The sequence below is a fragment of the Alexandromys fortis genome, unplaced genomic scaffold (genome assembly GCF_014885135.2).
Source record: "Alexandromys fortis isolate MF-2015 unplaced genomic scaffold, M_Fortis_MF-2015_v1.1 scaffold_33, whole genome shotgun sequence".
Taxonomy (NCBI): Eukaryota; Metazoa; Chordata; class Mammalia; order Rodentia; family Cricetidae; genus Alexandromys; species Alexandromys fortis.
In genome coordinates this window covers 2,699,534-2,722,618 of record NW_026067917.1, presented here as the reverse complement: position 1 = coordinate 2,722,618, position 23,085 = coordinate 2,699,534, and the positions used below count along the sequence as shown (strand labels likewise).

The window sequence follows — 23,085 nt, the reverse complement described above, 5'->3', positions numbered from 1 at the left end:
TGTTCTTTCAGAAGGCCCAACACCTAATAAAACAGCTTTTCCTCTTCTCAATATTGTCAGTTCCGATTATTTTTGTAGCTCTTGAGATTCCAAATCCCCACCCCCACCCCAATACATTTAAGATACAGAAAAAGGGGGTTGCTGAGTTAGCTCATCAAGTAAAAGTGTTTATTAGCAAGCGTAACAATCTGGGTTGGAGGCCTGGAGCTCGCATGGTGGAGAGAACCATCTTCTTCAAACTGTCTGACTTACATTTCTTTTTCAAATATACACACACACATACACACACACACACACACACACACACACACACACGTTAAAAAGTTAGGAAAAGCTGAGTGTGGGGGCACATGCTTTTAATCCCAGCATTTAGGAGGCAGAAGCAAACAGACCGCTATGAGTTCAAGCTCCAGGCCAGCAAAAGCTATACCGTGAAATCCAGTCTCAGCTCTGTCCCCCCCAACAACAACAACAAAAAAGAACGAAAAAATTAAAAAAAAGATTTCTGTTATGCATAGGTGAATTCTTTCCTAGCATACTGTTTAGTTAAGGATGAATGCCTGATCCTTCTGCCTCCACTTCCCAAGTGCATGGCCCTCTACTATCCCTGACTCTTCTGAAAGATACATGTATACGTAAACATACAGATATTAATAGACGTATTATATAGTTTTCACATAAGTATATTTTAATTTTTATATTTATGTATATGTATGTATAAAATCTTTAATTTTTAAACAGGTTCTTTCTATGTAGCTATGGCTATTCTGGAACTTGCTGTGTTTATCATCAGGCTGGCCTTTGAACTCAGAGATCCACCTGCCTCTGCCTCCCAAGTGCTGGGATTAAATGCATGCACCACCACACCTGGCTTGTTTTGTGGAGACACAAACGGTCTTTCTTCATAGCTCGGACTGGCCTGGTATTCATTATACATCCCAGGTGGGTCTGGAACCCACAGCCATTCTACTGCCTCAGACTTGTAAGTGTTGGGATTACAGATTTGTGTTGACTAGGTTTTCTAGAAAAGAGAAGCTTGGAGGTAGTCATCATTTCAGAAGTGTGGAAGAGTCTGCGTGCGGAGGTATTTTTTTGTTTTTGTTTTTTTTTCCTTTCAAGCCGGTTTCTCTGTAGCTTTGGAGCCAGTCCGGTAACTAGCTCCGGTAGACCAGGCTGGCCTTGAACTCACAGATATCCGCCCGCCTCTGCCTCCCAGGTGAAGGGATTAAAGGCGTGCGCCACCACTGCCCGGCTTTTTTTTTTTTTTTTAATCTTTAAGATTTTTAGATTAAACAGAAAAACGACAACACAGAGCAGAGCAGGGACCCCACTGAGATTGTCTGTAGCTGGATCTCACTCTACTTAAACTCAACACTTCTCAATATTTCTGCTGCAAGTGCCCGCGACCAGACCGCAAAAAATTAAAGTCATTTTAGGAGCTCAAGAGCCAGGTGTGGTGGCGCACGCCTTTGATCCCAGCACGGGGAGGCAGAGCCTGGCGGGTCTCGGTGAGTTTTAGGGTGGCAGCAACAGAATTTAAATCTCTATGGAAGGAATGTGGGTGGTAAAAGTGTAAATGAGGGAAGGATTTCATCCCAAGGGTGGGTTTCAAATCATCCTAAACCGGGCTGAGCACTCAAGTGTATTTTTTGCTTTTGTGACTAGGTCAGTTTGAGTTGGAACTGTGGATCTCGTCTACTTCAGCCTCCTGAATGCTGGGATAGAGGGGTGTACCACCATGCTGAACTGACCATAATTCTTGAAAAGGAATCTTTCTAAAAATAAGGGTTCTTCACGAGGAAAAAAAAGTTTTGGTGGATTGTTGATAAGTGTCGAAGTTGGAACCCTGCGTGCATCGTGTATGCTAGGCTAGTACTCTGCTTACCGAACCCGGCCCGGGCCGACTTAGCATTTTTTGTTGTTTTAAGTGTTTTCTTCTTTTTGAGACAGTTTCATTCTATAGCCCAGGTTGGCCTGGAACTCCCCATGTTGACCAGGGGGCCTTGAACTCCTCTGCCCTTCTCAGCGTACTCCATCTTGGGAGTAGGGAGTAAAGGCGTGAGCCAAGGTCCTGCAAGGTCCTGCTTCCTGTACCTTCTGGGCATTTAGTTGAGACAACTCTGCCGGGTGTGGTGCGTGTTTAGAGGCACGCGGAAGGCTTTTCATGAGAAAAACCGTTCCGTAGTGTAGTTTCCCCTACACCTGTGGAAAGCCTAGCGAAGCTCACCCACCACACCTGGGGTCAAACCGAAGGAAGATTCTAGGCAGCGGCCTGAATCTGAGGAATCCCAAGGCCGAAGGGCGGTATTCTGAAATCTGCACATCAATACCGCCCTTCTCCAGGCCTTTGTTATGCACGACATTGGCCTCCCCCACACTTCTTCTTTGCAGGGAAATGTGCTAGAGGAAAAAAATTGAGCTGTTATCAATCTGCTAAACTCACTGCCCAACGCTTCAAAGTAGGCACCCTTGAGGGGTGCCCGTGACTTACCCCTAGGGCTCGGGCGTGTGGCTTAGAAATAGCTAGTGTTGCTAGGCGCCAGGCTCAGCATTGGACCCCCAGAAAACAAAAAACCCAACAACAACAACAAGCCTAACAGCCTGCCATCGACTTTTCAATCAAATTGGCTCGCTCATTCTAGAAAGCACCATCCTTGGGAGTTTGCAAACTTGGTCGGCGGAGGAGCCCAGGATTGGATCAGGTGGAGTCGAGCGCCCCCACCCCCTCCACCCCCGATTTCCAGCCCCCGCCCCCGGGACTACCCCCCCACCTGAAGGTGACCCAGGGGGCGGGGGCGGGCGGCAGGCCATCGAGCAGCCCGGCGCGCCGCCGCCGCCCGTTGGATTGGCTCGAGCCTCTCCCGCCAGGCCTGCCCGGCTCCCGCGCGCCGCTGTGGGCCCGCCCCCCGCCGCCATCTTGGTCGTGGTGGAGCGGGCGGCACGCGTGAGTAAATAGCGCGAGCCGGGAGCGGACGGCGGCCCTGGGCGGAGAGCGGCGGAGCGGACTTCCCGCGTGGGGTGAGGCGCGGGAGGGAGGCTCGGCCGGCGCTGCCTCTGCCCCCTCGCGGCCGCGCCGTCCTGAGAGAAGCGGCGGCGGGAACCGGGTAGGCGGGCGGGAGGGCGGCCTTGCGAGCGCGCGGCCCGGCGTGCAGGTGAGGGCGCCGCGCGAGCCGTGCCACCGGTCACCGGTGTCTTCCGGCCTCGCTTCAGGGTGGCCGAGATGACGGCCGCGGGTCGCAGCCCTCTGGAGCCGCTCCTGGAGACTTGGGAGGACCCCTCGGCGTCTCCCGGCGAGCAGACGGACGCCTACCTAACTCTGACCAGGTGAGGCCGCCCGGGGAGACCGAGCCGGGGCGGGGGACGCGGGGAGCCGTGGGGGACGCGAGCGGGCAGCGCGGGGCGCCCCGGGCCATTCCTGCCAGGTGACGATGCGGGGCGCAGCGGCGGCGCCTGAGGGCTTCTTGGGGAGTCGCTTTTTTTTGTTTGTTTGTTTGGCTGGCAAGCGGGAGCTTTGAGGAAAAGTTTGAGCTGGGAAGGAGTTTGAAGAGAGCCGCGCTTCTCCCGGCGAGCCCGAGCCCCGGACGCGGTGCGAAAGTTGGCGGCGGTCCGGGATGGTTTGCTGTAGTTAGGGGCAGGGGGTCCCCTCTCGCCCCCAAGTTAGGATCCTGCGGACGCCTTCTCGTGGTTGAGGGTGTAGGTGTGCGTGCCTTCAAGTCTCTCCCAGAATTTCCCCCCTTACCCCTTTAGACAGGGTTCTCCTGTGTCATAGCCTTGGCTGTCCCGGAGACCTGGTGGCCTCGAACTCTGAGATCCTCCTGCCTCTGCCTCCGAGTGCAGGGATAAAAGGCAAGCGCCACCTCCGCCCGACTACTTACCCCCCCTCCCCATAGAGCCAGGAACCCGGTTTTTACTTTATTTGAAAGACTACAGAGATTGTCTAAATTTTTGCAAATGACCATAAAATTAGAAAATATGTGACTAGGGAAAGGGATACTCATTTCCTTTTCTCTTCTAAAAGACTCAAAAATTGAATAAATTGTGCAAGTTATCGCTTATTCGTTCTTTTTGGTTTTTCGAGACAGGGTTTCTCTGTGGCTTTGGAGCCTGTCCTGGAACTAGCTCTTGTAGACCAGGCTGGCCTCGAACTCAGAGATCCGCCTGCCTCTGCCTCCCGAGTGCTGGGATTAAAGGCGCGCGCCACCACAGCCTGGATCAAATTACCGTTTATTTTTGATTAGTTTACAGTATGCTTTCTATAGGCTCTAAAGCATTTTTAAGGAATTTTCCAAGGGCTTGAAAGTTAAAACTTCTTAATATTGGATACCAGTGTTGAGTGAGTCTGGAACATGAGCTACAGGTGGTTGTGAGCCACCTGACGGGTGTTAGGAATTGAACGTGGGCCCTCTGCCAGAGTGGTATAAGTTCTTAACCACCGAATTGCCTCTTCAATCCTGAAATTTATTTGTTTGTTTGTTTATATTTTTCTTTTTTGGTTTCGAGACAGGGTTTCTTTGTAGCTTTGGAGCCTGTCCTGGAAACTAGCTCTTGTAGACCAGGCTGGCACGAACTCTCAGAGATCCCCCTGCCTCTGCCACCCTAGTGCTGAGATTAAAGGCCTGCGCCACCACTGCCGGGCTTCTGAAATTAATTCTTAAAAGTGATTACAGTGCTTTCTGTTTGTCCTTTTTGCCTAAGCTTGTGTTCTGTTTCCTTTTAAAGTCGTATGACTGGACAAGAAGGAAAAGAAGTCATTGCAGAAATTGAGAAAAATCTTCCTCGGCTCTATACAGTTTTAAAGGTCTGTATTTATTTTTGAATCTTTGGGATTCCAGGTGCAACTCCTGACTGTCTTTCCAGTAAATGATTCTTCACTTGGGCTCTAGCATCACCCAGTGCATTTTTAACCCCGAATACACCATAGCAGCGGTTATATTAACAGGGATTGCTCTCTCTTCTTAAGTTTGGTTCACCAGGTACTGTTAATTACCTTCTGTGTTCTCTCACTTTAATTTCCATACTCTAGGGCCTCTGGCATGCTAGTGAAGTGCTTTCTATGTACCATCAAGCTATACCCTCAGCAGGTCAGGAAACTGGTTTGTTTGCTGATGTCTTCAGGACTGCCTTAATTCAAAGCCTAAAACAGTTGTCACAGATAAAATCTCTTTGCTTTTTGCAAGTATACAAGTATGTTATCTGAAAATGGCAATTATACATGTTTTTGGTGGAGCAAGGGAGTTTTTGGGACATTTTTCCAGTAAAGCCGTGGCCTTAAGCCAGGTAGTTAGGTGACAATCCTCCTGCCTCTGCCGCTCAAATATTAGCATTATAGGCTGGGACTAGCAAAACCCACAGTACATGTTAATTTGTTTTCATTCATGATCAATTTTTGATAATTATACCTGCTTGAAAAATTGTTAAAATTATAGTTGGCTTGCTCCTCTTTTATTTAGTGGTCATAGTTACCATCGGGCAGTCTGTAGTCTTATCCTCTCCACCACTTAGTGATCTCATGACGTGCCATCAACTCTTTTCAACAAATACTTTGTTTTTAGAATGAAAATACTGAATTAAATATCCCAACCTCATTGAAATTATTACTATTTTTTTTGACAGGGTCTCTAGTCCAGGCTTGCCTTGGACTTCTATATAGCTGAGGATGACCTTGAACTTCTGATCCTCCTGCCCCCCCAGTGCTGGGCTTACAGGCATGTGCCACCACTTTGCATTTATGCAGTGCCGGGGATCGATCCCAGGGCTTCATGCATGCTAGTCGAGTACTATACCAACTGAAAAGTACATCCCCAGCCCCAAATTTCTTCATTTTTTTTTTTTTTAACTTTAGGATTGAGATAAAATGCCTGATATATAGTAGATACTTGGGAATTGCTACACTGCAACTGCTTCCCTCTCCTAGACTTAGAGGAAGAAGGCATTGCTCCATTCTAAACCTAGGATGGCAACTTTTCATTTGAGACTTCGCTTACTCATTGTTGAGATATGCCCCCATTTGTTTCCTGTCTAATAATTTTTAACATCTTTCATTTGTTGGCCTTTTCTTTGTTTTGCATGAGGTGTCAGTTATCTTTTTTAAAAAATGTTCTTTCAGTTGATTTAATAAATTTTAATACCTGCATGTATGTCTGTGTACCTGTGCTTTGACCATAGAAGCCAGAAGAGGGTGTCAGAACCCCATGAATTGGAGTTAACAGGCAGGTTGTGAGCTGCCATGTGGGCACTGGGATCTAAATCAAGACATTCTACTAGAGTAACTGCTGAGCTATCATCTTTCCAACCCCTTCCAGTCGATCTTTTTCTAGTTCCTTCTCCTTTGCCAGATCTTGCCTGTTTTCACTTACTCCCAAAAGGTTGCCTGATTGATTGGATTAAAATGCATTGTATTTGGGTTGTAGTTGGATTTGATTCTAGAAACGGTTTCTCTGCTGTGAGTGTTATTTTGATTTTGTAGGCTCACATTTCCAGCCAGAACTCAGAATTGAGTAGCGCTGCTCTACAAGCCTTGGGATTTTGCTTATATAATCCCAAAATTACCTCAGGATTATCAGGTAAAATGATTATAGCTATTGATATCTGTTAAGTTTAAAGTATAGTTTAATGCAGTTAAAGTACTGTTATTTATGGATTAATTTTACAATTTATAGTTTTTCCCCACTTAGGATGGTATTTACTTGGTGTGTGTGCACCTACACTCAAGGTCAGAGAGCAACTTGGAGTAGTCTATCTACCAAGGGAGTTCTGGGATTGAATTTATCATTATGCTTAATGACGAGGGCCTTTCTGGCTTAGTCTTGGATTGGTCCCAAACTGTTTTTTAGTAGGACACACACACACCCCTACTAAAAATTAAATATTTATTATTATTATTATTTTGGATTTCGAGACAGGGTTTTCTCTGTAGCTTTTTGGTTCCTGTCCTGAAATTTGCTCTGTAGACCAGGTTGGCCTTGAACTCACAGAGATCTGCCTGCCTCTGCCTCCTGAGTGCTGGGATTAAAGGCGTGTGCCACCACGGCCCGGCTTTAGTCAGGATTTTGTATTTTGACAAGAATTGCCTTTGCAGATTGTCTGATCATCATGTCACACATTTAAGAAATTGGAATTTCTGATCCTCTCATCTGTCTTTGTTGTTTTTATTTTGTGTTTGAGATTTTAAAGATTTTAAACTATGGTACATAATTGAAATTAAACCTTGTGTGTTTTTCAGAGGCAAATATTCAACAACTGCTTTTAACTTTGAATGATATCATTAAGATTTCAGACAAAAATGTGTGTACCAGGGCACTGTGGGTATTATCCAAACAGACATTTCCTACTGAAGTTATTAGCAAAATGGTGAGTACTGGGGCATTGGAATTATATGCAAATAAAACTGTTCTGCCTCATTTGATTCGTGTGTAATTGTTCTGTCGTTTAGGTATCCAGTATTATTGATTCACTGGAAGTGCTACTAAGTAAAGGAGAGATACATTCTGCTGTTGTTGATTTTGAAGCATTAAATGTTATTATAAGGTATGCAGTTCTTGTATAAATTTTTGCTTTGGGGTTTGTATATATGGTGAAATATAGATATTAAACAATGGAGTTGGCAGTTTGCTATCAAGCCTGACAACCGGAGTTCAATCCCTAGTACCCAAGTGAAAGGAGAGACCTGTTCCTGCAAGTTCTCTGACCTCCAAGCACTCTGGATGTGTAGACATAAATGCTGGTACATGTACACATACGCACACAGGAAAAAAACTTAAGAGTAAGGTTTAAAAAAACAAAGGTAAATATCCTTTAGACCCAAACCAAGCAAGAGAAAGGTAATAAGATGAAAAAAAATTTGTAGTTTTTTTCCCATTTAGGAAGATATTTACTTGGTGTGTGTGCACCTACACTCAAGGTCAGAGAACAACTTGGAGTAGTCCATCTACCAAGGGAGTTCTGGGATTGAATTTATTATCATTATGCTTAGTCCTGGAACTAGCTCTAGTAGACCAGGCTGGCCTCGAACTCTGAGATCCGCCTGTCTCTGCTACCCTAGTGCTGAGATTAAACAAACAAAAAAAGCGCCTTTCCAAGAAGCCGTCGGGTGTCGCCGCTGCACCCTGCCCTAGTCACCTGGCAGGCATATAGACCAAGGCGCCCTGCACTGCCTGCTTGCGACCACCATGGCTCCTTGCTTTCCCTGCCCCGGCTCTGTCTCCCCTGGGCTGTAAGTTGCTGTTTTTATTTTTTACTGAAATAGTCTTGGCTATATTTCTGTTGGTAATGTATTTAGGTCCTAAAAAATTGTATGTAAAGGCTTTCAGAATATAGTGAGCTAGCCAGGATCATTCTTTTTTTTAATTTATTTATTATGTATATAGTATATAGTATTCTGGTGCCAAAAGAGGGCACCAGATCTCATTACAGATGGTTGTGAGCCACCATGTGGTTGCTGGGAATTGAACTCAGGACCTTTGGAAGAGCAGGCAATGAATGCTCTTAACCTCTCCAGCCCCCCAGGAGCATTCTTGCACTTCCTCTTAGACATGCTGGCAGCACAGTTTATATAGTTTAATTTTCTAAGTTTTCTTTAGTTGTTCAGCTGTTTGCTTTGTTGTTGTTCTGGTGCTATATATGACTGACTTGGTAGATTATGATCACCTTTAATAATGTTCAATTTGATAGTATAGTTATTGTAATTACAATTCTTGGTTTGTACATACTACTGTGCCTTTGTGGAGGTTAGAGGACAAATGAGGGATTAAGTTCTTTTCTCCCACAGTGTGGGTTCCAGAGATCAAAACTCAGGTCATCAGGCTTCCCAGCAAGCACCTCATCAGCTTTGACTTTGGAAACAAAAGTTGTTATCTAAGATGAAGATTGTGAAAAGTCTAGAAGTGTCCTTCCTGAAAGTCAGTGGTAGAGTGCTTTTTAAGCATGAGGTGCTAGCTTTAGTCACTAGTGCTGCAAGAAAAAGAACATACTAATCAAAACAGAATTCCAGGGCATATGCACATGGGTAATACAGATGTATGCAGGTACAATTTAATCTATTTCTCTGTATACACATTTTTTTATATTTATTTATTATGTATACATTATTCTGTCTGTGTGCATGTCTGCGGGCCAGAAGAGGGCACCAGACCTCATTCCAGATGGTTGTGAGCCACCATGTGGTTGCCGGGAATTGAACTCAGGACCTTTGGAAGAGCAGGCAATGCTCTTAACCACTTAGCCATCTCTCCAGCCCCCTGTATACACATTTTGTATTTATGTACAAATGATACATTTGAGATATATACATTTTGAAATAATTGGGTCATGTTATCCTGTGTGCTCATTTTTCTGGTAATTTCTTTTGTAGTGTTAGGGAGTGATTTGAGCATATTAGGTAAATGCTCTACTGCTTAAATTGCATCCCAAACCAGATGTCTCCCGCCCTCCCCCCCCTCCCCCCCTTCCTCCCTCCCTCCCTTCCTTCCTTATGTATACAATATTCTGTCTGTGTTTATGCCTGCAGGCCAGAAGAGGGCACCAGAGCTCATTACAGATGGTTGTGAGCCACCATGTGGTTGCTGGGAATTGAACTCAGGACCTTTGGAAGAGCAGGCAATGCTCTTAACCTCTGAGCCATCTCTCCAGCCCCTTTTTCTTTTTTTTAAATTTGAGACAGCCAGGCAGTGGTGGCACATGCCTTTAATCCCAACAGAGACAGGTGGATCTCTGAGTTCAAGGGCAGCCTGGTCTACAAGAGCTAGTTTCAGGACTGGGTCCAAAGCAACACAGAGAAACCTTGTCTGGAAAAACAAACAAAAAATAAATAAATTTGATACATTTTCACCAAGTTACCTAGGCCTGGACTTAAGACAGCAGCATGTAGTTCAGGTAGGCCTTGAAACTTGTGATCATAACCTGTTGGACAGTTGAATTTATAGGCCTGTATCACCTGGCTTTGCTTCCTTTTTTTTTTTCTTTTGGTTTTTTCAAGATCACCACTCGACCTGGCTTTGCTTCTTGATGATTAACTTGACCTCGTTTTTTTTTTTTTTTAAGTTTAATTTAGTTACTGATTTCTCTTTTGTAGGCTAATTGAGCAAGCCCCAGTTCAAATGGGAGAAGAGTCTGTGAGGTGGGCCAAATTGGTCATACCATTAGTTGTTCACTCGGCGCAAAAGGTCCATTTGCGAGGAGCCACTGCTTTGGAGATGGGGATGCCGTTGCTGCTCCAGAAACAACAAGAAATAGCCTTAATTACAGAGCACCTTATGACTACTGTAAGTGTTGCCTTTTGTAAGTTTGCTGAATTATGTATTGGTGGCTTTTACCTGGAGTTTAAAATTCAGCCTGAAATCAGCTACTAGGTGATAGTGGTGCATGCCTTAGATCCCAGTACTCTGGAGGCAGAGGCAGGTGGAGATCTGTGAGTTCTAGGACAGCCTGGTCTACAGAGCTAGTTCCAGGACAGGCTCCAAAGAATCCCTGTTTCAAGCAAAACAAAACAACAAATTCAGCTTGAATTATTATTGTAGTTACACCATGCCTGACGAGTTTAGTTTTATTTTTTTAAATATTTATTATGTATACAATATTCTGTCTGTGTATATGCCTGAAGGCCAGAAGAGGGCGCCAGACCTCTTTACAGATGGTTGTGAGCCACCATGTGGTTGCTGGGAATTGAACTCAGGACCTTTGGAAGAGCAAGGCAATGCTCTTAACCACTGAGCCATTTCTTCAGCCCCCACGAGTTTAGTTTTAAATCAAAACAAAGTTTAGGCTCAATTGTAGATTGCTAGCTTAGCATGCACAATGTCTTGTGTGCAGTCTTAATTATTAGATAAAATCAAATATAGAAATGTTAACATTCAAATTACTCCTATAAGTGTTTTAATTTAAAAGTCTAGATGTTTTATCACTTCTCTAGTGAATGATGAATAAAGAGGGATTATATTTCTGAAAAGGGGAGAATTGTAATGGATTTAGTTGTTAGTATAGCATCTCAGTTGATAAACATTTAATGCGTATAAGCTCATGTAAATGTAGTTTCCTAACTCCTGTTTCAAGTCTTATGTTCACCAACCTCTGTTCTTCACAGCATCTGTTGAGCATTTGTTTTTGGGTGTGTATGTGTGTTGAGGTGAATTGTTAAAGGCATTGTTAGTGGTAATGTGTAAACACCTGTGAGGTTTATTTCCTACCATAACAAAACAGATAAGACATAGTAGTATAAAGAAAAGGTTAGAATTAGACATAAGCAGTGATTAAACATATAAGAATTAACTGTAAAATGATAATTAAGTATAATTAATAATAGTGTCAGCTCATTTTAGGTGAGAAAGTCATGAGAGCCAAGGGCCCCTTTGTGCACCCAATTGGTTTTCAGGGAATGTCCTGGGATTCTTTTCTTCAGTGGAAGAGAATGACAGATACGGAGCACCTAATCACATAGGAATAGGACTTGAGGACTATTGTAAGTTGGTTTTTGTTTGGAGATAGGATCTCATTTTATAGGACTGGGTGAGTCTTGAGTGGCCTGGAACACTTTGTGTACATCAGGCTGGCCTTGAATTCAGACTTTCTGCCTCCTGAGTCTGGGATAAAAGGCATGTGTGACCAAGCCTGGTTTATTATTAGGTCTTGACTTTTCTGTGTATGTTTGTGTTTGCATGGATACAAGCATGAGAGGCTCAAAGGACAATCTCTCTGGTGTTCTTCAGGCACAGTTCCCTAATTCCCCCTCCCCCCCTTTTTTTCTAAAGACTATTCACTGGCCTGGTACTTGATGGATCCTCTTTTTTTTTTGTAAGATTTATTATGTACACATTTTCAGCTTCCATGTATTGCCTGCAGGCCAGAAGAGGGCGCCAGATCTCATTACAGATGGTTGTGAGTCACCATGTGGGTTGCTGGGGATTGGACTTCCGGAAGAGCAGGCAGTGCCCTTAACCTCTTCGCCATCTCTTCTGCCCCCATGGGTTCTCTTTTCTCCATCTTTCCAACTTTGGGATTTCAAACATGTACAAATTTTTTTTAAAACAAAGGTTCTGGGGATCAAATCTAGGTCCTCTTACTTGTCTTGCAAGCCCTATACCAGCCCATGAAGTTTTTATTTTTACCATGATTTATATGGAATGCCACATGTTAATTACTTATTGCTTTGATGTAATATTTAGAAGAATATGCATAGACTCTCAACACCAAGAAAGAGAAAACGAATAAGCCTGAGGAAGATTTCTTTAGGGTGCACATTTGGTTAATTGGTACCATGCATGATTTTAATCATGAACTTTATGGTGGCAGGCGTGTATAGCAGAGTATATGCTGCTTCTCACAGTGTGCGGCACACACCTGTAATCACTGAATTTGAAAGGCATTGATAAGAAGGATCTTTGTGAGTTAAAGTTGGTTTTCATTAGCATGTAGGAGTTCTCTGTCCTGCCACCCAGCTCCCAAATCATGATGTGAAGATTTATTATTAATTATATGAAAGCTTGGCCAATAGCTTAGGCTTGTTTCTAACTAGCTCTTATAGCTTAAATTAACCTATTTCTACTTATATATTGCCTCGTGGCTTTCACCTCTCCTCCTGCCTTACTTCCTCTGCATCTGGCTTGTGATACCCTTTATTCTTCCCAGCATCCTCTCTGCCCTGAAAATCCTGCCTACTGATTGGAGTTCAACTTTTTATTAAACCAGTCTGAGTGATACACCTTAACAGTGTACAAAAAATTATTCAACCACAATAGAAAGTAATAGGTCCTCCACACCAGTATAGTGGGACTTCATCTTGATAAAAAATCAAACTAAAAGTCATAATATTGTACTGGAAGCAGAGAATTGGAAGGAGCTATGGAAAGATCCCTTAAGACTTTCTCTCACTAATGTGCTTTCTCCTCATAGGCCAGTTTTTATTACTAATTCTCCACATAGACCGATCTATACATTTGAGTGAAAACGTTTATTTTTTTTTTAATTTGCTTTTCAGATTTATTCTATGTATATTGTGAGTGCATGCTTGGGTGCAAGGATATACATGTTTGGGTGCACATAGGATCAGATGATAGCTTTTATTTTTGGATACAGTCTCAATATGACATTCATTGTGTAGACCAGATATATCTTGAATTTACAGAGATCAGCTTGCCTATGCCTCCTGAGTAATGGAATTAAAGACATGTGCCACCATTCCCAATAAGAGGGCAAATTGGGTGTCTCAGTGGTAGGCTTGCAGATGGTAAGGTTTGAGCAGTGCCTTTGCCCACTGAGCTGTCTCATAGGCTCTTGAGCTTTTAGACATCTGTTACTATGAAGCTCTTAGAATTTCTTAGTGTAAGAAGATCACTATAGTATCATTTGAATTCTAGTTAATCATGTGCGTAATAAAGAATAATGTGGATGGTCAGATGAACATGAAACTGGTATTTGTAGATTTTTTTAACTATTAGCTTCTTCACATTGCTCTATGCTGCAGCTTTTGCTTTCTGTGGAGGATGTGTTTGTTCACATTTGGAAAGGTTATTTGGTTCAATAAATTAATGCTTAAAAATTTTTTAGACTTGTGGATTTTTTTGCTTTTTGAAGTATTGATAATACTTTTAATAATTACCTTTGTTTACAGAAATTAATCTCAGAACTCCAAAAGCTGTTCATGAGTAAGAATGAGACTTATGTATTAAAATTGTGGCCTTTGTTTGTCAAACTTCTTGGAAAGGTAAGTACTACAGATAAAGAACTAGTTGATATTTTCATAATTTGAATATGCCAGAATTTTTACTTGAAGAGTATCCAACACTCAGGCTGCTCTGGAGCTCACCGCTCACCACCGTAGCACAAGCCTAGGACACAACCACTGTGCCCAGCTTATGTGTGGGTGTGCATGCTTATGTGTGCACTGATGCACATTAACGTGCACATTCATGTGGAGGCCGGAACGCAACTTCAGGTGGTGCTCATTAAGTGCCATCTGCCTTTTTTTTAAATGAATGATGTGTGAGAAATGACACCCATCAGACTCATTGGGACTCCTTGAGGGAGTTGTTCATACCTTCATTACAGGTTCCCAGTGAACTCAGGGTGGCAGATCCACCTTCCTCTCTGCTGGTGTTAAAGGCATCTGTTACTATCTCCTAACATCTGTCTTTGAGGCAGGCTTCTTTCTAGCAATGGGATTACAAGTCTTTGCCACCATGTCCGGCCTTAAAACAGCATATGTGGTGTATGTGTTATATGTACATGCACTCACAGAAATGTCGGTGTGTACATGGAGGTCAAGGCAACTTTGTTAAGTTTTTCTTTCCTTCTACTGGAGATTAAACTCAGGTTTTCAGGTTTCTGTGCTGAGCCTTCTCACGGGCCTTTCTGTCCAGAGTTGATTTTTGAGATATGCTCTTATTATGTAGTCCTGTCTAGGCTAGAGCTCTGTTCCTCAGAATTACCTTGAAGGCAGATTTGCCTGCCTCTGCCTTCTATATTCAACCACATCCAGCTGCCTAGCTTTTGAACCTGGGTTCTGAGGATTGATTTAATTTGGGTCCTCATCAATGCACAAGCACTTTATTGAACAGCTGTTTCCCCCATACCTTTAGCTTGTTTTTAATTTGCTTAAAACATCCTCATTACTCATGTTAAAGGTCTTTTATGTTGTAAGCAATGTGACCTTTGTTTACTGATTATGAGCCAAGAACATGGTATCAAGTGAATAAGTGAATTATTTTGATGCGTTTTTTTCTCTTTTCTTAGGCCTTGCACCGAAGTGGGAGTTTCATCAATTCTTTGTTACAGCTGGAAGAATTGGGCTTCCGTAGTGGAACACCCATGATTAAAAAGATAGCTTTCATTGCTTGGAAAAGCTTAATAGATAATTTTGCTTTAAACCCAGGTATGTAAATAGTTTTAAATTCTTTCTTTGTCTTTCGTCCAGCAGTACTGGAATTTTGTCAAAGTGAGTTTATTCTGTCTTTTTTTTGGTATAGTAATCTTTTACTTTATCCATATTTTCTTTTAAGATATACTTTGTAGTGCAAAAAGACTCAAGTTGTTAATGCAGCCTTTGAGTTCCATCCATGTGAGAGCAGAAACATTAGCATTAACAAAACTAGAAGTCTGGTGGTATTTACTGATAAGACTCGGACCTCAACTCCCTGGCAACTTTGAACAGGTAACATCGTAATTATTAACCATTAACTTAGATTCATGTGTCATTGTAGTTTTTTGTTTCCTGTGATAGGGTCTTAATTTTGTAGCACTTTGCTGGGCTGGAACTCCCTATTAGAATATTAGAAGTATTCACCAGCATGCCTGACATGTGTCCTTAAATTCTAACCGTTCTAATTTCAGAAGTGTTTTTTTGTTAGGTATCTATTTTAAAAGTCTTTTATTCTTTTATTGCACAGTATTCTCCAGAGGCCTAAGATGGAGTACTCATAAACCTTTAGTCAGCAAATGCCAACATACCAGTATAGAATATTCACTTAAGAACTATCTCATTTGTTCTATGTATGGGTGTTTTGCCTACATAATGTAGCGTGTTTGTACCCTTTGATGCCAGAAGAAGCTTCAGATCCTTGAACAGGGGTTATCAGAGTGTTAGTACTACGGATGTGGGGAATCCAATTTAGGTCCTAGAAGAGCAGCCAGTGCTTCATTGCCTAACCATCTCCAGCGTTTTATGTGTTTTGCCTGCGTGTATGTCTACATTACTTTTGTGCCTCATCTCAGAGGTGTTTGTTGAATCTCTGGGATTGGAATTAAAGAACCATCTCTCTAGCCCTGTCTTCATATTTTCTAATGTTACTTTTCCCAGAAGCTTTGCTCAGCAGGGGTTATATTGCTTAGTGGTAGGGACTATGATTAGACTGTACCTAACCATTTGTTTAATAGTCAACAACAAAGAAGAATTTAAAAACTTAAAGTGTGGGGATGTACATAAATTGACAGGATGCTTGCTCATTATGCTTGTTGCCCTAGAGTCAAACTTCTGGACCACAAAAAATGGAATGTGCTGGTGCATGTCTTTATCCCTAGCACCCAAGAAGTAAAGGCAAAAGAAGTTGTATGTTGAGTTCCAGGAAAGCCTGGGATGTAGGCAACCTTGTCTGGGGAGGAAAACTACAACAAATGCACCAGTAGCATGTGCAACTAACTCAGAATTTGTTTGCCAAAGTTAATGTGTGCAATTTTGTTTAGAATATAGAACTAACTAAAACACATATCCCAGCAAATACAAGTATGGAAATCTTGTTCTTTGCCAAGTTGTGGTGGCACATGCCTTTAAATTTAGCACTTGAGAGACAGGCAGATCTCTTCAAGGGCACCCTGCCCTCAGTGAGTTCCAGGACAGCTAGAACTAGACTGAGAAACCCTGTCTCCAAAGTAACCAAAACAAAACCAAAAGAGAAAGAAAAAGAAAACTTGTCTTGCATTTCAGATTTTTTTTTTTTTTTTAACCAATGTGTCTCTCCTGGCCTGGAACTTGAGTCATGTTTAGATTTAAAAACAGTTTTGTGTTTAGAACGTAGAAGATCTTAAGTTTTTAATTGACCTGATCTATCTCCATATCAGGAAGGATTAAGATTGCTTCTTGAGAAAATTTATATCTTGCTGGTGGTGACACATTCCTTTAGCACTTCGGATCTCTGAGTTGACGGTTATCCTGGTCTACAGAGTGAGATCCAGGGCACATAGGCTTGCACATTGAAATCCCACCTCAAAAAAAGCACATCACTTGTAAACCTTTTACAAACTTGACAATGAAACTATTGCTGTTTTGTCTTTTCATCTGTTAGGTTTGTGTGCCTTTGATTCAGAGTACAATAAGTGTTGATAGTAGTGTTGCTTCACCGCAAGGCAGTTCATCTCGAGGGGCTACGTCTCCTGGCTTAAGTCCACTGAGTCCACTGACTCCTGGACATAAAGGTGAGAGAGATTTCCTTCCTTTTGAAAAGTCTTTCAAGGAGTGGTTGCTCTTTCATCTGGTGTCCTTTAAGCAAAAAGTTCTTTTTGTGTTTTTGAGACAGGATCTCCTATAACTTAGCCTGTCTCAGAACTTGGTGAGGCTAGTCCTAAATTGCTGATTCAGGATGACCTCTACCTTTCAAATATTGGGATTAGAGGGCACACCTTTAATGCGTTCTTATCTATGCTCTTTGTTACTGATTGTTAGTCATTTTGCTACTGATTTTGCAGCTTTTAATTGAATTACTTGGGTGGTTGGAAAGTTTTTTTTTTTTGGTTTTCTTTTTATCTTTGTATATAGCCCAAATTTGAATTTTTCCCCCCTGTTATTTAAGACTGATGAGAGCTCTTTGTGTTTTGAGACATGCTCTCACTATCTAGTTCTGGCTAGCCTGGAACCCACTGTGTTGACCAGCCTGGCTTTGAACTGACAAAAGTCCTCCTGCAGTTGTTGGGATTGCAAAGTCAGACCCAGCTCATTTCATGCTACACGAATTGATTGCCAATAAACAACTCGGAATGACAAAGTAGCAAAAACTTGCTTGCATTGAAAATGGACCTTAAAAGACACTTAAAGTGGCCTTAGAAAGCAATTATTTGTCTTTAATATATGTCCTCCTTTTTCAGCGTTTTAGATTTTCTATTCAAGTTTCAGAAAGGCTTGAATATTAATTTGAGGATGTCTGTCATGTTTCTGAAGGTATATTGTATTGCTAGGAAGTATAACTTGAATGATTTTGTATTTGTTTTAAAGGAGTTCCTGCAACACCACGCATGAGTCCGAGTTCAAATATTGGTGGAATGGCTTCAATCCCTTCCATTCAGCTTTTGGGACTGGAAATGATGCTTCATTTTTTGTTGGGTCCAGAAGTCTTGAATTTTGCTAAGCAACACAAGCTTGTATTAAGCTTAGGTATTTGTTTTGGAAATAATTTCATGTGTTTGAAACTATCTAAAACTTATTGTGGTGGATGGAGGAGAGGCCTCATTCACAACAACTTAATAGTGATTGTTGAGTGAAATAAGTATAAATTTATGTAAAATCTTTTAGATAATTTTTTTTTTTTGAAAATTTTGCTCCGTAAATCTTTGACTTGATTGATTGTCTTATATTCCCCTTTAGAGCCACTGGAGTACCCACTAATCAGCAGCCCTTCTTTCTTCTCTAAGCATGCGCATACACTTATCACTGCTGTTCATGATAGCTTTGTTGCAGTTGGAAAAGATGCTTCGGGTAAGTTTAGGATTATTATTATTATTATTATCATTTATTTTTGAAACGGGGTTTCTCTGTAGTTTTTGGTGCCTGTCCTGGAACTAACTCTTGTAGACCATGCTGGCTTCGAACTCAGAGAGGTCGCTTGCCTTTGTTTTCCCGAGTGCTGGGATTTAAAGGAGTGCACTACCACCTCCTGGCAAAAATTTAGGACATTTTAAACTCAAAAGTCTCGTTTATTTTTTTTTTTTTTAACCATCTACGTGTTCGCATGTGTTTGGCCCTACACGTGCAACAACACATGGGGATGTTGGAACAACTTTTTGGTACTCAAGTTCTTCACCATGTGGGTCCTGGGAATTTAGGCTCTCAGGGTTGGAAGCAGGAACCTTCACCCATTGAGTCATCTCCCCAGCCCTTTAAAAAAAAGAAAAAAATATTACTGAGTTTTGGTGTGACATACCTTTCTTTAAGTCACAGCACTCAGAAGGCAGAGGGAGGTAGATCTTGAGTTCAAGGCCAGCCTGGGCTACAGAGCCAGTTCGAGGACAGCAAGGGCTACACAAAGAAATCCTGTCTCAAATAATAAACAAAACCAAACATTTATTTGCACACCAAAAAAGTTTGTTTTCCTTGAAGTAACTTGTATTAAACCATTATAACTGGGAGATAGGAGGGGCTGACAGCACTGGGGAGGGAGAGGCAGGCTAGTCTGATATTTGATGCCTGCATTGTCTGTCTAGCATGTTTCAGACACCCAAGACTACATAGGGTAAGAAAATAGTTGGATTGTACTAAGAGATAGATAATGCATAGTAGAGGTGGTAAGACAGGAATACTGCCAAACGTTTGATGCCACCCTAGGCAACAAAGATAACCGTGCTTCAGAATGAGTCTGGTGGCAAACATGATCTGAGCATTGGAGAAGCTGAGAAAAATGGGTCACTCACTTAAGGTAGACCCAGTTTTCAAACATAGAGCCTGTCACCCAAAAATAAGTAGGTAAAATAAAGCATATTATTTTCTCCTATTATGCATGTATGTGTGTATTAAGTCTTTTCCACGGCACATGTGAAAGACGGGACAAATTTTGGAAGTTCTTTCCTCCATTAATGTCAGTTGTGTCTCAGGATTAAACTCAGGTTATCAGATTTGGCAAAAGTGCCTGCTGAGACATTTTATTTTGTTTTGGTTCTTTTTATTTATTTTGTTTTTAATAAATAAAAGGGTACTGTTTATTTAATAAACAAAAGGTGTAGCTATGGAGTCTAGGCTGGGGAAATTTGTATTCTTTGGAAATCATCTGACCTGAAACCAGTGGTAGTCCTCTTGTCTTTGACTTCGAGACAGGGTTTCTCTGCAGCTTTGGAGCCTGTCCTGAAACTAGCTTTTGTAGACCAGGTTGGCTTTGAACTCCCAGAGATCCATCTGCTTCTGCCAGCCTGAGTGCTGGGATTAAAGGCGTGCGCTACCACTGCCCCACTTGTCTCTGACTCTTAAGTGAATGGATAAGTGTGTACACCGGGCATGACTTAACATTTAAATCATTGTTTTCCTTTTTGCAGAAGTGATGGGCATTCAACGTAGAAAATACAGATAAAAGTGAAAACTAAATGTTCTTTGTTATAGGATAGGCCCATTGTTAACATGTCCTTTTTAAAAAGCCGTAATTTCTATAAAGAGATTGAAATGGTGGTTTTATAAATAGTCAAATTCTCAATTTGCTGTTAGTATAAGGAACTGCAGAATAGGTTTTGCTTTCTTGTTTTCTTAGAGTTATTTTATATATACAAGTATTTGCCTGTGTATGTATGTACTAGAGCCTGGTGATGAAGGAGGTTAGAAGAGGACATCAGATTCCTTTAAACTGGAGTTAGTTAGACATGGGTTACTAGGAACTGAACCTTATCTTAAAACGGTTTGTTTCCTTGACAGATGCCGTAGTTAGTGCTATCTGGAAGGCGCTAATTAGCTTGGTGAAGTCAGTTACTGAGTCAGGTAAGCACTATTACATTGCTAAGTGACCTTCACAGCTGCAAGTGCAGTGCTTCACTTGCCAGTGTAAACCTTATTTGTATTACGTTTATGAAATTAATCTTTTAATCCTTTAACAAGTTGCTTAAATTGTTTAATTCAAATAAAATTTTCATAGCTCTTAGTAGATATATACTCACCTAAAACATGTTTGGAATTATAGCCTTTTTTTATTATTTCATAGGAAACAGAAAAGAAAGATCAGGTTCTGAAGTTTTGACTCTCTTACTAAAATCTTTGGAAAACATAGTGAAGTCAGAAGTATTTCCTGTACCAAAAACACTGGTAAATATATTTATAAATTGCCTTAAAGTCCAATTCTGAGATTCAGTTTATATTGATACTGTTCAGTTAATGTTTGGCACATACCTATAATACCAAATATTGACTAGTAATTTAACTGTATTTATTGTAACTGCCATTCAAATGTCATTTGAAACCTGCATCGTAAATAGCTGTAGCAGTAGCAGCTACAGACATCTACAGTGTTGTTAAAGGGAGACATGCAACTTAACAAATTTCAATGTTTATGGTGCTTGGTAACAATAGCAAACTGTCAGTTTTTAAGTATGCTTTAAAAACTTCAATAGTAGGAATGAAAAAAATAAGTTGGAAAAAATAACGTAGTTTTTATAATAGTGTAACAAATACACCGTGCTGGTATAGCATAGTAGATGGTATCAAGGACTAGAACAAATTAGGTTGAATCTTTGTCTAACTAAGGGAATTTGGACAATTAATTGCCTTGCTTATGTGGCATATCAGTTCTGAATTTATATTTGTAAAAAGTGTACTTAGTAGTTTAAATAGTTAAATGAGTTTATATTTACAAAGCAGTCTGGACAAGGCACAAATTAATATTGTCAACTTTAGTGTATTTCCAAAATCGGCTAAAAATGTCTTTACTAAAGTAACTATTAATGACACTTAACACCTTGTAGTTCATATTATTACAAGCACAGGAAGACTTGGAATAGTTTAGGAGACTCTAGCATCTTTAGATTTATAATCTGAGAATTGACTTGTAGTTAAGTTAACAAGCTGTTTAAATAGGCCTTTTAGGCCTGTTTGGTGTGTGTGTGATTTTTGTTAGTTTTTCGAGACAGGGTTTCTCTGTAGCTCTAGAGCCTGGCCTGGAACTCACCAGGCTGTCCTCGAACTCACAGAGATTTACCTTCCTCTGCCTCCTGAGTGCTGGTATTAAAAGGCCTGCACTACCACCACCGAACTTGCAGAGTTTCTTATAACAATGAACTACTATGAAGGTCCATTTTTAGAAAAATAGTTAAATTATGGATATTTGTTCATGTATTTGCTTTTTATTCTAATACAAAAACTTATTTTCTCTTTGAACTTTTGAAATAAGGTAAACATAAACAATAGTTTGAATATAATGTAAACATTATACACAATAGTCTATGAATATACTGTAATGAATCACAATGTAAATATATAATATATAAAGAATATACTATAATAAATTACAAGTGATGATTACTTAAGTTAGAAACATAGATGATGTAAAGTTTTTATTGAGGAACAGATTTTTATCGCTAACTATTGTAAAATCTTTCTTTCTTAGGTTCTCATGGAAATTACAATTAAAGAACTTCCTCAGAAAGTATTAGGTTCACCAGCATATCAGGTTGCTAATATGGATATTCTTAATGCAAGTATCTTAAATGTAGTGTAGTGATATGATAAAGATTGGCAAAACAAAAATTCCTTTAGATTTCTTAAATGACAATTGAAGTTGGTTGGTTACGTTAAAAACCTTGTATGCCGAATAATAGGTTGCTGTGAAAAATTAAAGATGGCACGGTGCTATCAGATGACCTTTTTCTTCCCTGGGTTTATTATTGGACTCGAAAGAACGTTTTCTGTTTGTATGGAGTAATATTACTGGCTACTACTAAAGTATTTGAAAGCTTAGTAATAATTAGCTTAGTAGTGTGAAATTTGTTGTTTGTTGTTTGAAACATGGGTATTCTGAGTCCAGCAAGTTCTAGGGTGTGTCACCTGATGCCTCACCATCTTTGATTTCTCATGGGAGAACTAAGATCAGAGAATAGCATTGGATTTGGTTTTTTTTTTTTTTAATTTTTCTTTACTGTTCATTGAATTTTATTAGCTTCTTTGTGTCTCAATGTGGGAGAGCAGTACTTTGAGCTGCTAGGAGGTGTTAGATTCTCTTGCAGCTAGTTACAGGTGGTTGTGATCTACCTAATGTGGGTACTGGGAACTGAAGCCTGGTCCTTTGTAAGAGCAGAACACTCTTAACTACGGAGCTATCTTTTTTTCAAAAGAAAAAAAAAATTAAGCCCTAGTTGGCCTAGGGCTTGCTCTGTAAACCAGGTTTGCTTCTAAATCTCAAACTCATACATAGTGCTATTGTCATACCTGGCTTGTTTTGTTTTGAAGACAGAGTCTCATTAGGTATCCCATACTAGCCTTGAACTCAAGATTCTTCCCCTTCAGTTTACTGGCTGTTACAATTAAAAGTGTGTGCCTCTATGCCTTGCACTGTGTAGTTTTTGAAATAAACTGCTGTTGCCATCATACTCTAACTAAGGCTAAAAGCTTTCATTCTAAAATAAATCATATTAAATGCTTGTAGAAAACAAACTTTTACTGGGAATTGTGACTTTGTTTTCTTTTCAGGGAACTCCAGCTTTGTTCTTAATCCAGTTAATTTTTAACAGTAATCTTTTAGAATGTGGTGTTGCAGATGAAAAGTAAGTTTGCACCTTGCTTTTTATTTTAAGTCCTGTCACGGTTGCATGAGTATCAATCATGGTGGCCTGGAATCACTATGTAAAGAGACTGACTTGAACTGATTTCTCCTTTCTCCACTTGCTAATTTCTAGGATAGAAGTGTATCACTGTGGCCTTTTTGATTT

At 40.8% G+C, this 23,085-nt stretch overlaps 1 protein-coding gene across 6 annotated transcripts in view; it reads left to right on the top strand.

Moving 5' to 3' along the window:
- Nucleotides 1-2,902: 2,902 nt before the first annotated feature.
- The window catches only part of Rif1 (replication timing regulatory factor 1), a 50,354-nt gene continuing 30,171 nt past the window's right edge, over nt 2,903-23,085 (top strand). For 2 of the 6 annotated variants that reach the window (XM_050139927.1, XM_050139924.1), the window contains exons 1-17: nt 2,922-3,104; nt 3,211-3,324; nt 4,720-4,798; nt 6,467-6,563; nt 7,223-7,350; nt 7,433-7,527; nt 10,070-10,259; nt 13,601-13,693; nt 14,722-14,860; nt 14,988-15,139; nt 16,767-16,896; nt 17,690-17,848; nt 18,059-18,169; nt 20,087-20,149; nt 20,370-20,470; nt 21,768-21,854; nt 22,847-22,920. In XM_050139927.1, coding sequence (XP_049995884.1) covers nt 3,221-3,324; nt 4,720-4,798; nt 6,467-6,563; nt 7,223-7,350; nt 7,433-7,527; nt 10,070-10,259; nt 13,601-13,693; nt 14,722-14,860; nt 14,988-15,139; nt 16,767-16,896; nt 17,690-17,848; nt 18,059-18,169; nt 20,087-20,149; nt 20,370-20,470; nt 21,768-21,854; nt 22,847-22,920 — 1,802 coding nt within the window. In that variant the 5' untranslated portion in view covers nt 2,922-3,104; nt 3,211-3,220. Of the gene's footprint in view, nt 3,105-3,210; nt 3,325-4,719; nt 4,799-6,466; nt 6,564-7,222; nt 7,351-7,432; nt 7,528-10,069; nt 10,260-13,600; nt 13,694-14,721; nt 14,861-14,987; nt 15,140-16,766; nt 16,897-17,689; nt 17,849-18,058; nt 18,170-20,086; nt 20,150-20,369; nt 20,471-21,767; nt 21,855-22,846; nt 22,921-23,085 lie in introns of all 6 variants that reach the window. The other 4 variants (XM_050139925.1, XM_050139928.1, XM_050139926.1 and 1 more) reach the window with 4 other exon arrangements.